General features: G+C 39.8%; 2 protein-coding genes across 3 annotated transcripts in view; both read left to right on the forward strand.

The window, feature by feature from the left end:
- lrp5 (LDL receptor related protein 5) overlaps nucleotides 1–4,611 on the forward strand; it is a 172,140-nt gene extending 167,529 nt beyond the window's left edge. For both annotated transcript variants that reach the window (XM_033038947.1, XM_033038946.1), the window contains exon 23: nucleotides 3,185–4,611. In XM_033038947.1, the coding sequence (XP_032894838.1) occupies nucleotides 3,185–3,458 (274 nt within the window). In that variant the 3' untranslated portion in view covers nucleotides 3,459–4,611. The remainder of the gene's footprint in view (nucleotides 1–3,184) is intronic.
- Nucleotides 4,612–4,787: 176 nt separating this feature from the next.
- The window catches only part of LOC116984660, a 147,717-nt gene continuing 138,883 nt past the window's right edge, over nucleotides 4,788–13,621 (forward strand). Inside the window, exons 1-2 of the mRNA XM_033038948.1 lie at nucleotides 4,788–5,454; nucleotides 7,450–8,748. Of these exons, the coding sequence (XP_032894839.1) occupies nucleotides 8,667–8,748 (82 nt within the window). The 5' untranslated portion in view covers nucleotides 4,788–5,454; nucleotides 7,450–8,666. The remainder of the gene's footprint in view (nucleotides 5,455–7,449; nucleotides 8,749–13,621) is intronic.

The following is a 13,621-nucleotide window of genomic DNA, read 5'->3' on the forward strand; positions in this document are numbered from 1 at the left end:
GCAAAAGATTGCATCCAGAAGCGTGTTGGAGTACTATTTTAGAAAGTGCAGAACTATGCTCGGTATACAGCAGGCACGTGCCATGACTAATTACTCAGGGTAGGCAGTCAGTCAGATTTTTAAAAATCTTAAACCGCGCATGCGCAGATTGTTCTCCTCTCCGTAAGCTGTCAGTCGACTTTTATAAAGTCTTCAAAAGTCTTAATAAAGTACCGTATTTCCCGGCAATGAAGACGCACCTGCGTCGAAGACGCACCCCCATTTTGAGTTGCGAAATTTTGAAAGAAGGCTGGCGGGACATAGAATTTCTCACGCTCAAAAAATAAAAATAATACCCTCAACAGAAGCACTAAGAGAAGATTGGGAACATGAGCTAATGATAAAGATCTCGAAGGATAGATGGGAAAAGTATCTGATGAACACACATAATTGTTCTATTAATGCAAGACATAATTTAATTCAATTCAAATTATTACATAGACTATATTATTCAAAAACGAGGTTGAATAAATTTTATCCAAATGTCTCTCCCAGATGCGATAAATGTTTGTTTCAAGACGCTAATATAACACATTCATTTGTAGGATGTACAAAGTTGAATAAATTTTGGAGCGATATATTTGATATATTTACAAAGCATTTCAAGTCCACAATAGAACCTAAAACGGAATGGATTATATTTGGAATAATAGTAGAAGATATCAATTTAAATAAAGAACAAAACTTTTTTTTAAATTATGGGTTAATAATTGGAAAGAAATTGATACTTAAATTTTGGAAAAATACAACCATACCAACTGTTAAAATGTGGATTAGGAATATGATGGACATAGCACGCCTTGAAGAAATGAGACTCCGACTAATAGATAAATATGACCAATTCTTAAGGAGTTGGTCTCCTTTCATCGACTTTTTGGAATCATGTGATGCAGCGGTACCGTAAAGATTGCTGATTTCAGTTCATGCCGCGGATAGATCTACATCTCCGAATAAGGATTCGAAAATTTCTCTTTTAAGGGGCCTTCTCTCCTATTTCTACTTTCTACTTTTTCTTTTTTTTATTTACACACTTCACGTTTTTCTATTCTCTACCATCTATTTTTCCTCTTTTTCCCCTTTCTATTGTTTTCTTTTTCTTGTCTTGCTTACTTCCTTCTCAAAACATAAAACTAGAGGTTGTACATAGAATGGATTACGGTATGACATAGTTGGCACCTAAAATTAGGTTCCACTGTACTGTTTTGTATTAACTTCTAATAAAATAAAATAAAACAAAAAAAACAAAAATAAAAATAAAAATAAAGAAAGTAACAATTCAATTTGCCCAAGGTTTCCAAGTCTCCTTCATTCTGAATTACTGAATGGTTGGGGGGGGGGGGGGGCGCATACCGGGACAAGTTGAATCAGTTGTGATCTTATTAAATGACAATACTAGTTCAAGGGACCAATTGGGGGGAGAGTTCCTTTCACAGTGTGTGGAGAGTCTGGCCAGGGGTAACGTTGCGGGGAGGGCAGGAGCGTTGTGAAGGAGGGGGTCGATGATCATGCCAGTAACCCACTCACTCACCGCTGCCGCGGCGCTCCGGTCGCGGAGTCACCGCTTTGTGGCCAGGGAGGGAAGTAGCTCGGGTGGATGCGTGCGGCCGCCGGGACCTCGGCGCCTTCTGCCGGCCCGCTCACCTCTGGTAGTGCTCTCCGTCTGAACACCTCTCCCCTGCCGCTCGCCGGCCTCGCTCATGTCAGCCGCTTGGTGAAAACTATGTATAAACACTGCTGTAATTTCTACATGGTGAAACCAAAATGTATAAAAATAGCCTTTATTAAAATCTGACAAGGTGCACTTTAACCACATGTGATTTTTTTTTTTCTATTACAAATCTCAAATTGTGGAGTACAGAGGCAAATAAATAAATGATGGGTCTTTGTCCCAAACATTATGGAGGGCACTGTACCTGAGGTATATTCCTGGATGGTATTTGACTTAAATATGCACTTAGGCAATATTTCTCTAGTATTTCCAAGAGTCTAGCTGAAACTACTATTTCCACTATGATGTCTAAAATTGGGTCACTTGACCTTTAAATCTTTTGTGACACAGAAACCGAAGTCACATTTGGAACTATTGAATGTTTTTTAGTAAATAAAATGTGTGATGTAACAGGAAGCCTCCCTACACTATGATCTATGACAGTACGTACCCGAGAGGATACAAATCCACTGCTGCAACAGTCCAGCTGGTTTGCAGGTTTAAAAAATTCATAGGAATACAATTTAAAGTGATACAACATTAATGTAGCTTCTGTCATGTCATAATTAATTAATGCCTACTAGAAATTATCTAGCAGTTCAAAAAAATAGCGTTTCAATGCTAGAATTCAAATGCACCCAGAATGATTTTAAAATTACTAAATTTACATGGTATGGTAATACAGTACAGATTTTTGATTAAAATTTGATTTGAGTCACATTCAAATATCTCGACAAGGAGGCAACTTGCAAAGGCCAGCTGCTTCCTCGAAAGGAAATGAAAACCAAGGGGAACAATCTCTCAGGCCTCCTAGCAACAGCAGGTCAGTATCATTGGAGGTCTGACTGCAGCCTGCCATTTTGACCAAACGGGGTAGATGCTGTGATAAAATAATCGAGATAGGGGATAAATGCCTTTTAAACCTGTTGTTAGAACGTTGAAATTTTAATCCAGTAATGCAAGCAGAAACAAAATGTGTGCTTTGCTGCTGAGAAAACTAATCACACAGTCCTCTCCACTTGTAGATATGTATGATACATGTTCCAGAGGCATGGATCTACTGTAACTTGCTGGCCTAGTAGCTGCACAGGGAGGCACAATCCCTTAAATGAGTTTACTTATGAGCAGTTCATATTCATTCAATAAACATGTTAAGGCAAAGATATAAATATATACAATGCATGAACCGTGCAAAAAACTTGTGGAATTTGGAAAATGTATAAACTGTATTGAACAATTTGTATAGCCTCCGAAAATGTCGGATGAATTTTTCGCACGGTTCACGCATTGTATATATTTATTACTTGAATAAAGTCTATTTTGAAATTTTAAAAAAATGTTAAGGCAAAGATATACACCTTAACATCTTTCAAATATAATGTTTGACCTTTGAAATGAAAGGAGATGAAACTAACCAACTATTTTTCTGTGTTACAGACATTACATAATGCAAAGTATTGCACCACCTACAACTCCATGCAGTACTGATGTGTGTGATAGTGATTACACTACAAGCCGATGGAAGAGTCCCAAATATTACATGGATCTGAACTCTGATTCAGACCCTTATCCACCTCCTCCTACTCCTCGTAGCCCATACATGTCAGCTGAAGAGAACTGTGAAAGTTGCCCGCCATCACCCCCTTCCACAGAACGAAGTTATTTTCATCTCTGCCCGCCACCACCGTCTCCTTGTACAGATTCCTCCTGATCAGAACAAAATAAACATTTTTATAATTCTGTACATAGCTTTAAATACATACAGAGATAAAGTATATTTTATGAATTAGAAATAGCAGGTGGGTAGGATTATCCAAAGGAAAGTGTACAGAGATTGTAAGAAGAAGCAATGAAATTTTGTACAGATGGAAAGAAAAATATTTATGAATTTCTTTTTCAAGTAAATACTCCACTTGCATCCTTGTGTCATACATTTATTGTACAGAGCCAGATAGAGGAGCAAAAGTATGAAACGTTCACAAATGCTAGCTCAAGCAATAGTATGCTTCTGTGCTGTACATTTCCAGTGATATTGGAAATGAAATTATAAAATGCAATATTCATTGATACTAAAATGGACAATTGTTTCTTTTATACCTTTTGTACCTATTTATCAAAATTATATTTTCTGTTCTTTAGAGTTTAAATTTCACATTGATGATATTATCAATCAGATTCTCAACATGTTCTATTATTGAATTATGTTCAAAATACACAACCATCAATATATATACCACTAGCCAGAATTTCTGTATGTTCAGTATCAGAGCAGGTTCAGTTGTGTATCATTGCTGTTTGTAAGGATTGTTTATGAAATTAATTAAACTAGGACCTATCAAGCTCCGAGAGGGTGCAAGTTTATAACTGAATAACGTGCCACATCTGTGTTGTAACTTAACACAGTTACTGAGAGGAATCTCAGTGTGGGAAGTTGTACTATACCATTGGTGCATTTAAAGAGTACACTTGTGTGGTTGGGATGAAAATGTATTGAATAAAATACTTAACCCTAAACCTGACCTAAGGTACCTTCCAATATCCACAGCAGCTGATGGTATAAACAGATCAGCATTCCACCCTCTTAACATGGATATTCCTTACTTTGATAAGCACAAAATTACCTACAAAACATTACAGGGCATAGTTCTATCTGACTGGTGTGTGATTTGTAATTTGATGTTAAATTATTTATCATGGATGGCAAAACCAGACTTTTTCCATTAGGACTTATTTTAATGTTTGGCTATTTTTCTTTTGCTTGTATGTACAGAATGTTTTCGCTGTCACTACTGAAAGTATTTGTAGAATGCCCTTTGTAAATCAGTTACAGAACCTTGCACACCAGTAATAAATAACTAAGATTTTTTTTTGTGTGCAAGCTGCCTTATTTATTCATAGCATGAATTTTCATGCTTATACCACTAATTTGCTGTGGCAGTGTTGAATTTAAGATGGGGGACTATTTCCAAAAGTTTTTGACAATATTGACGTACGTTTTATTTTTAATAGTTGCAGGACTCCATTTTTCAAATTTATCTCTATGCTGCATCGATGTTAAATATGCTTTATCTCATTAAATTTCACTATGAAAATAAAATTTACAGATTATATATGATTTTCAGCAGCACAACTGCAAAACAAAAATACTGTTTTTAGTGCAAAAGCACGCCGACTATAGCTTTATAAGACAGCATTTTGCAGAACTTTAGGGCATCTTTTGTTGTCTTCATTGCAGTCACTGTAGTTGTTGTAGGTTAAGCTGTAAATGTGCAGAATATAGTTTTCTTTATCTGTATTTTGAGATCAAGTTCTGATTGAATTGTCTAACTATTACAGTAAGGAACATTATACCATAATTTCAGAAAAATCTTGCAGTTTTCAAATGATTTGCGAGAACAGCTGACTATGAAACATTTTGTGTTAAAGTGGAGGGGCATATTTCAGAACGTTCCCTGTTTTGGCTTTAACTTTGTACTATACTTTCCATAATTATTTTTAAAACCTTAGTGAAATGTGCACTTTGCTGTACTCGTATGTAATCACTCTGTTTATTCTAGAAGTATTGTTTCAATCTTTTCATCAATACAATTTTTTCTTTATTTTGCTGCACAAAACATTTGAATCTATCATAAAGCAAATCAGACTTCCAAAGACTTCTTGCATTAGTGCCTGGCTTTCGACTCAAATCAGACTAGACCAGACTATAGGTACACAAAAATGCTGGAGAAACTCAGCGGGTGCAGCAGCATCTATGGAGCGAAGGAAATAGGCGAAGTTTCGGGCCGAAACCCTTCTTCAGACTGATGGGGGGTGGGGGGGTGAAGGAAGGAAAAAGGGAGGAGGGGGAGCTCGAGGGCGGGGGGGATGGGAGGAGACAGCTCGAGGGTTAAGGAAGGGGAGGAGACAGCAAGGGCTAGCAAAACTGGGAGAATTCAACGTTCATGCCATCCGGACGCAAGCAACCCAGGCGGAATATGAGGTGCTGTTCCTCCAATTTCCGGTGTTGCTCACTCTGGCAATGGAGGAGACCCAGGACAGAGAGGTCGGATTGGGAATGGGAGGGGGAATTGAAGTGCTGAGCCACCGGGAGTTCAGGTAGGTTATTGCGGACTGAGCGGAGGTGTTCGGCAAAACGATCGCCCAACCTCCGCTTAGTCTCCCCGATGTAAATCAGCTGACATCTAGAGCAGCGGATGCAGTAGATGAGGTTGGAGGAGATACAGGTGAACCTTTGTCGCACCTGGAACGACTGCTTGGGTCCTTGAATGGAGTCGAGGGGGGAGGTGAAGGGACAGGTGTTGCATTTCTTGCGGCAACGGAAAGTGCCCGGGGAGGGGGTGGTACGGGAGGGAAGGGAAGAATTGACAAGGGAGTTGCGGAAGGAGCGGTCTTTGCGGAAGGCAGACATAGGGGGAGATGGGAAGATGTGGCGAGTGGTGGGGTCACGTTGGAGGTGGCGGAAATGGCGGAGGATTATTTGTTGTATTTGCCGGCTGGTGGGGTGAAAGGTGAGGATTAGGGGGACTGCCCTTGTTGCGAGTGCGGGGATGAGGAGAGAGCAGTGTTGCGGGGTATGGATGAGACCCTGGTGCGAGCCTCATCTATGGTGGCGGAGGGGAATCCCCGTTCCCTGAAGAACGAGGACATTTCCAATGCCCTGGTGTGGAACGTCTCATCCTGGGAACAGATGCGGCGTAGGCGGAGGAATTGGGAGTAGGGGATAGAGTCTTTACAGGAGGCAGGGTGGGAAGACGTGTAGTCCAGATAGCCATGTGAGTCAGTTGGTTTGTAGTGTATGTCGGTCAGAAGTCTGTCCCCTACGATGGAGATGGTGAGGTCAAGGAATGGTAGGGAAGTGTCGGAAATGGTCCAGGTGTATTGGAGTGCCGGATGGAAGTTGGTGGTGAAGTGGATGAAGTCAGTCAGTTGTGTGTGGGTGCAGGAGGTGGCCCCAAAGCAGTCGTCAATGTAACGGAGGTAGAGGTCGGGGATGGGGCCCTGGTACGTATTGAACAAGGATTGTTCAACGTACCCGACAAAGAGGCAGGCGTAGCTGGGGCCCATGCGTGTGCCCATAGCTATGCCTTGTGTTTGAAGGAAATGGGAGGAGTCAAACATAAAGTTGTTGAGGGTGAGGACCAACTCCGCTAGGCGGAGGAGGGTGTCAGTGGCTGGGTATAGGTTGCTCCTCTGGTCGAGGAAGAACTGGAGGGCTTTGAGGCCATCCTGGTGGGGGATGGAGGTGTAGAGTGACTGGACATCCATGGTGAAGATGAGGGGGTGAGGGCCTAGAGAGTGGAATACGCGGAGGCGGCGGAGAGTGTCTGAGGTGTCTAGAACATAGGTGGGAAGGGATTTGACCAAGGGGGATAGTATGGTGTCAAGGTATGTGGAGATGAGTTCGGTGCGGCACGAACAAGCAGAGACAATGGGTCTGCCGGGAGAGCCGGGTTTGTGGATTTTGGGGAGAAGGTAAAACCGGGCCGTGCGGGGCTGGGGAACGATGAGTTTGGAAGCTTGGTCGGGCTGGGCGTGGGAATTGATGAAGTCGGTGATGTGCTAGATATGGTGGCCTGGTGCTCATCAGTGGGCTCATGGTCCAAGGGTAAGTAGGAGGAGGTGTCCGAGAGTTGGCGCGTGGCCTCAGCTTTGTAGAGATCGACGCGCCAGACTACCACGGCACCTCCCCTCCCAGACTATAGGTGTCAGGTTCAGGGCCAGCTCAGCACCAAACGCATTAGAGACGGTGTATTTTCTTCTCTGTGATTCCGCTTAGAGTTGGTATAGGTGTGCAACCTGAATGGGATTCTCTGAATGATGGTAGAGTTGGGTTTTGATTGGAGAAAAGTTATGGGAAACAAGTCGGATTCACATTGGTTGTTGTTAGGTGTAAACCACGTTTTAATGTTATAAACAAACAGATCACTAATATTTTTTAAAGTGGGACTTGAATTTTATTTGCCATTTATCAGATTTAAGAAAAATAAATTCCTTAGAGGAATAATTGGTGGATTCTTTTCATCATTAATTACAGTAAGGGACATTATACCATGCTGGTTATTAAGTACAGAATTCACATTACCATTCACTTTTCTTCAAGAATGCCTTCAAAACACCAATCACACCCATTTGTACATTGCGCTGGTTAGTGATTTGACAATGGTGTCCTGAGACAAGGTGGAACATTTTTGTAAGTTAATCGGACTTGAATGTGCATGTTGCTGTTATTACTGATTTCAATTGTGCTTCATAGAACTGAGATTTTATCTGACGGCTTATTTTAAGTAACCGAAAATACCCACAAACAGTAATAAAATTAACATAATAAACAATGCCCTATTGGGAAAAAAATGGTGAAAAATTAATTCCTAACCAATAAATGGCGATTGGCGAGAAAGTCATAGGATTGGTAACACTAAAGGCTTGGGTCTTCTCAGTGCATTTTTGTCTGCTTCTGAAATTCATCCCATAATATCTCAGTTATTTTTGTTTAGCCAATTTTGCACCACGAACTGGGAATTAATTTCTAGTAAACATGCTTAGCTCCTCCATTTTAATTTTAACCTTATGCCTCATTTGAATTATTAATCGATAGGTTTTCCTGTCAGTTTATTATAAATGCATGTGTGTACGTGAGATTTGAAATGTACAATTTGTTGTCACTGTGATCTCAGTAAAATTATGTGAAAACCTCAGTGTAAAAAATTGGGTAGAGGAGAAGGATTTACTGTCTTCTTCTTCTTGCATATGGAGTACACAGCCTAAAGTTATAGGACTACTTGTTCTATTTGATCTTATTTGATTGTGCACGCCGGGTTGATTGCATTCGTCGAACCAGGGCGGACCACGTGAAGGTTGCAATCTTCCACCCCAGGATTTACTGTGAGGTGAGAATGGTTCCTGTATTTTCCCATATTGCATGATACATGCTGTTTCTGATGTAAGTAATAGCCCTGCTGATCTGGGAAAGTTTAATATGGTCAGCTGCTCAATTTTTCAAGGTTCGGCCAAATTACTGATTAATTGCTATATTTTGTGTGTATTTGTGCAACAATCTTTTTTAGTTTTATGCAATATGTCAAATATTTAAATAGAAAAGGGCCATTAAGTTTAGGATTAAGATGTATTTTTCAAAGATGCATCTAATTAAATTTGTTTATTATGTAATCTCTCTAACATGTGTAATATTTCCCATTTCAGTTCAACTGTTTAATTCTCTTTTAAAGCAATTTAATCCCACTTGTGGTAGATATATTCCAATCACTGCTTAAAAAAAACTTCTTTTTCTTTTGTTCCTATGGATTTTTTTCTAATTAAAATCATTTTGTTCCCACCTTCGCAACCGTTAGTAATAACATTCTCAGTCAGGTTGTTAAAACAAGTAGTGATTTACAAAGTCACAGAATACAACATATAATCCTCCAACATTTTCGCCACCTCCAACGGGATTCCACTACTGGCCACATCTTCCTATCTCCACCCCTTTCTGCTTTCCGCAAAGACCATTCCCTCCGAAATTCCCTGATCAACTCATCCCTTCCCACCCAAACCACCCCCACCCAGGTACTTTCCCCTGCAACCGCAGGAGATGCAACACCTGACCCTTTACCTTTACCCCTCGACTCCATCCAAGGACCCAAACAATCTTCCCAGGTGAGGCAGAGGTTCACTTGCACCTCCTCCAACCTCATCTCCTGTATCCACTGTTCCAGGTGTCAACATCTCTACATCGGCGAGACCAAGCGTGGGCTCTGCGATTGTTTCGCTGAACACCTCCGCTCAGTCCGTCTTAACCTACCTGATCTCCCATTGGCTCAGCGCTTCAACTCCCTGACCCATTCCCAATCTGACCTTTCTGTCCTAAGCCTCCTTCATTGTCAGAGTGAGGCCCAGCGCAAATTGGAGGAACAGCACCTCATATTTTGCTTGGGGATGTTACACCCCAGCGCTATGAACATTGACTTCTCTAACCAGACAGCCCTTGCTTTCTCTCTCCATCCCCTCCCCCTTCCCAACGGCACCCATTCCTTCTCTCCAGAGATGCTGCCTGACCCTGCCTTGGAGGGGGTGATTTGGGTGGGAAGGGATGAATTGACCAGCAGGTAGACAAAAGTGCTGGAGAAACTCAGCGGGTGCGGCAGCATCTATGGAGCGAAGGAAATAGGCAACGTTTCGGGCCGAAACCCTTCTTCAGACTGAGTTATTCCAGCATTTTATGTCTACCTTCAATTTAAACCAGCATCTGGTTCTTTCCTTCACAGTATACTAGTTTGCTTCTGTTCTAATATTAAATAAGCCAACACAATTCTAATCAGGGATGAAAAGTGGACAAATATTGAGATGATCAAAGAATAGGAAGGAAACAAATTTAAGCCATACATCAAAGAATAGGAAGGAAATTAAATTTAAGCCATAAACAATATATGCACAACAATAAATCTGAATTTGAACCAGAACCTAGTAAAACTGGTTGGATACAGTGGCTCCAAGTGAAGAAAAGTTGCTTGTTGCAAGGACTGTTCTGATAAAGGTTTTAATTTTGAATTTTTATCTTCAGCCTCACCACAATCTCCACAAAAAAACACATTGCTCATTGGCAACATTGTTTGTCATTAACCTCCTTAATTCCAATGAAAAGCCTTCAACATCTCATCAACATCCTTAAAATGGTGTTCCTCAGATCCAAGTTCAAGTTCAAGTGAGTTTATTGTCATGTGTCCCTGACAGGACAATGAAATTCTTGCTTAGCTTCAGCACACAGAACATAGTAGGCATTTACTACAAAACAGATCAGTGTGTCTATATACCATAATATAAATATATACACACATGAATAAATAAACTGATAAAGTGCAAATAACAGATAATGGGTTATTTATAATCAGAGTTTTGTCCGAGCCAGGTTTAATAGCCTGATGGCTGTGGGGAAGTAGCTATTCCTGAACCTGGCTGTTGCAGTCTTCAGGATCCTGTACCTTCTACCTGAAGGTAGCAGGGAGATGAGTGTGTGGCCAGGATGGTGTGGGTCTTTGATGATACTGCCAGCCCTTTTGAGGCAGCAACTGCGATAAATCCCCTCGATGGAAGGAAGGTCAGAGCCGATGATGGACTGGGCAGTGTTTACTACTTTTTGTAGTCTTTTCCTCTCCAGGGCGCTCAAGTTGCCGAACCAAGCCACGATGCAACCGGTCAGCATGCTCTCTACTGTGCACCTGTAGAAGTTAGAGAGAGTCCTCCTTGACAAACCGACTCTCCGTAATCTTCTCAGGAAGTAGAAGCGCTGATGCTAGAGCTTTCTTGATAATTGCATTAGTGTTCTCCCAAGTTCAGAGTCCTTTTAGATTGCATTAGTGTTCTCCCAAGTTCAGAGTCCTTTTAGATAAATAACATAATTTCATTGTAGATCTCTTAAATGTTGTATTTATTTTTAGTTATTATTAACCTGAACATGAATGCTGATTAAAAATACTTCTTCACTGTCAATTCTACTCTCTGTTATCCCTGTTGCATGTGTACTACCTGGAATAAAGCCATTCAGATGCTTTATGTGCTACCACTGAGTTGTAATCATTAAACCTTTGTTTTTGGACCCATTTCATTTCCAACTTCGAATCAGAGAAATAAACCTGTAGACGTTTCACCCGTACCCATATTGAAGTACCTTTAATCTACTTTATTATTTGTGCTAATGGTTACTATGCATTTTGTTAAGATCGTAACGTCTGTCTGTCCTGTACCATAACTTTGTGTACCCACTAAATATCTTAGAGTGTTGTATAGTTGTGAATAGTATGGAATCTTACAATCAGCATTCCTATTTGATCATTTTAAATTCTATCTTTATTCAACATAAATTGTGCAAAATTTAAATACTATTCCACCTCCATAAAATCAAGTTCAAACATTCTTGCCAATACTTGGAGATTTGTGAGCTTTGTTAACTTACTTTTTATTTAATTATATTTAACCACATCAATCCAGTCTTGTAATTGACATATAGAAAGAACCAGCTTCCTGTCTTGGCAATACTCCTTTCATTCAGTTACTCGTTGTTGGACACAGGGTTCAATCCACCATTCTTCATTCTTTGCCCCAAAAGTTCCTCGGATCCCCAAGCATCTGTTCAAGTCTGTTCCCCAATCCCCATAGGAAGTTCCTCAATTTAGTAATGAGTGAGGAATCACAAATTTTGATACGCATCTTAACTCTGAACAAATACGCTATGTTTGAGCAGTAACTCAAGGTGTTATTGCAGTACAGTAGATAAATGAGAGGGACCGAAGGTCAGCTACGTGAAACCATTGCTACGTGTCCTGTGGTCAGTCTAGAAAATCTGCTTTTTAAAGATCCAGAGAATTAATGTATGTTAAATTCAGTTGTATTTTGATTTTTAATAAATTGAAAATAATTCAAATACTTATCTATGTTTAGTTTAATCAACTATTTAGTATTCATGTCATTCCCTCAACGTGTGAGTACAATGAGGTAAAGCAATGAAAAAAAAAAAACAACTAAAGATAGATATTACACAAAATAATAATTTGGCCAAGTAGAATAATGAGATCTTGGCATAGAGACATAATACATTTTTTAAGAAAGCAACTCCAATTAAGGTGCAGAAAAGGTAATGTTACATTTGTATACTCCTTGCATAGTCACATTTGGAGTACTGCAAGCAGTTCTGATACAAAATCTACAAGAAAGCATAAATGCATTGAAGGAGTACAAAATTCATTACGTGATGCAACTACTGGGAAAGCTTGAACAGATGGGTTATTATTTTCCATGGAAACAATAATACTTAATGGGGCTCGTTTAACATTTTACATAGACTTGTTATAAAGGCACAGTGCCTACTTTTAGTTAAGCCTTTCAAGTCAATAAACACAGACAGTTAATAGAATAATTAATTTTCTAAGCAATATCTTTGCACACTGGTGTAAATGTAAAATTTACTGCCCCAGGACCACTGAAGCAAATAACAGTGACAATGAATATAGGGAGGGGTAGAAGAAGTAGTTAGAATGTGAAGATAGAAACAAAATGCTGGAGTAACTCAGCAGGACCAGCAGCATCTCTGGAGAGAAGGAATGGGTGATGTTTTGGGTCGAGGTAGCTCTTTGGAGCATCAACCCATAAGGACAAGTTGGGTTAATTGGCCTCTTTCTATTTTATGGTACTGGATCAAAGTGAAAATATTATGTAGAATGTTGGCTCTATGTCACAGTAAAGACTGAAAAGTTGTAAAAATCCAACAAGAGCTTTGCAAAGGAAATACTCTGCTTGGGCCATTTAGACATCCATATTTTTTTACAGCAGCAAAGAAAGTAAGAAAAACATAGGTTTCTAAAATGTTGAACTATCTTGACGATTAATATAGACAGTCTTTATGCTGCAGTTTGTCACATTGTCACAGACAATGAAGTAATCGTTATCTTCCTTAAAGGAAACTTGATAAATTGTGAAAGCAGAGGAAGATGCAGGGACTCGGGGATGTAGAAGTGTATGATGATAGATGATTGATTGAAGCATTGGAGAAGGGTTGAAATGGATATGAGGGAAATGGGAATACTGATAGAGTGAGGAAGAGATAATTGGGATGGAAGTGATTACAAGAGTTGGATCATTCTAGGTTATTGGTCCAATAGAAAGCAAGAGCAACAATTAGAACTCAATGTAAAATTCTGTTTCCATCTTTTGGGAGGTGTTGGTGCTATTTAACATCAACAAATACATTTTGATATAAATGTGATTTATTTTTCCTAAGTATGTTTAAACCTTACCGAAGGACATCCAACATTTAAAAAAAAATTTTGATAAGATTTATATTCACTGTTCCATGAAAGGTGCCCAAACCTTGGATTCTACAACATA

Source organism: Amblyraja radiata, chromosome 20 (assembly GCF_010909765.2).
Source record: "Amblyraja radiata isolate CabotCenter1 chromosome 20, sAmbRad1.1.pri, whole genome shotgun sequence".
In the NCBI taxonomy this organism is placed as follows: Eukaryota; Metazoa; Chordata; class Chondrichthyes; order Rajiformes; family Rajidae; genus Amblyraja; species Amblyraja radiata.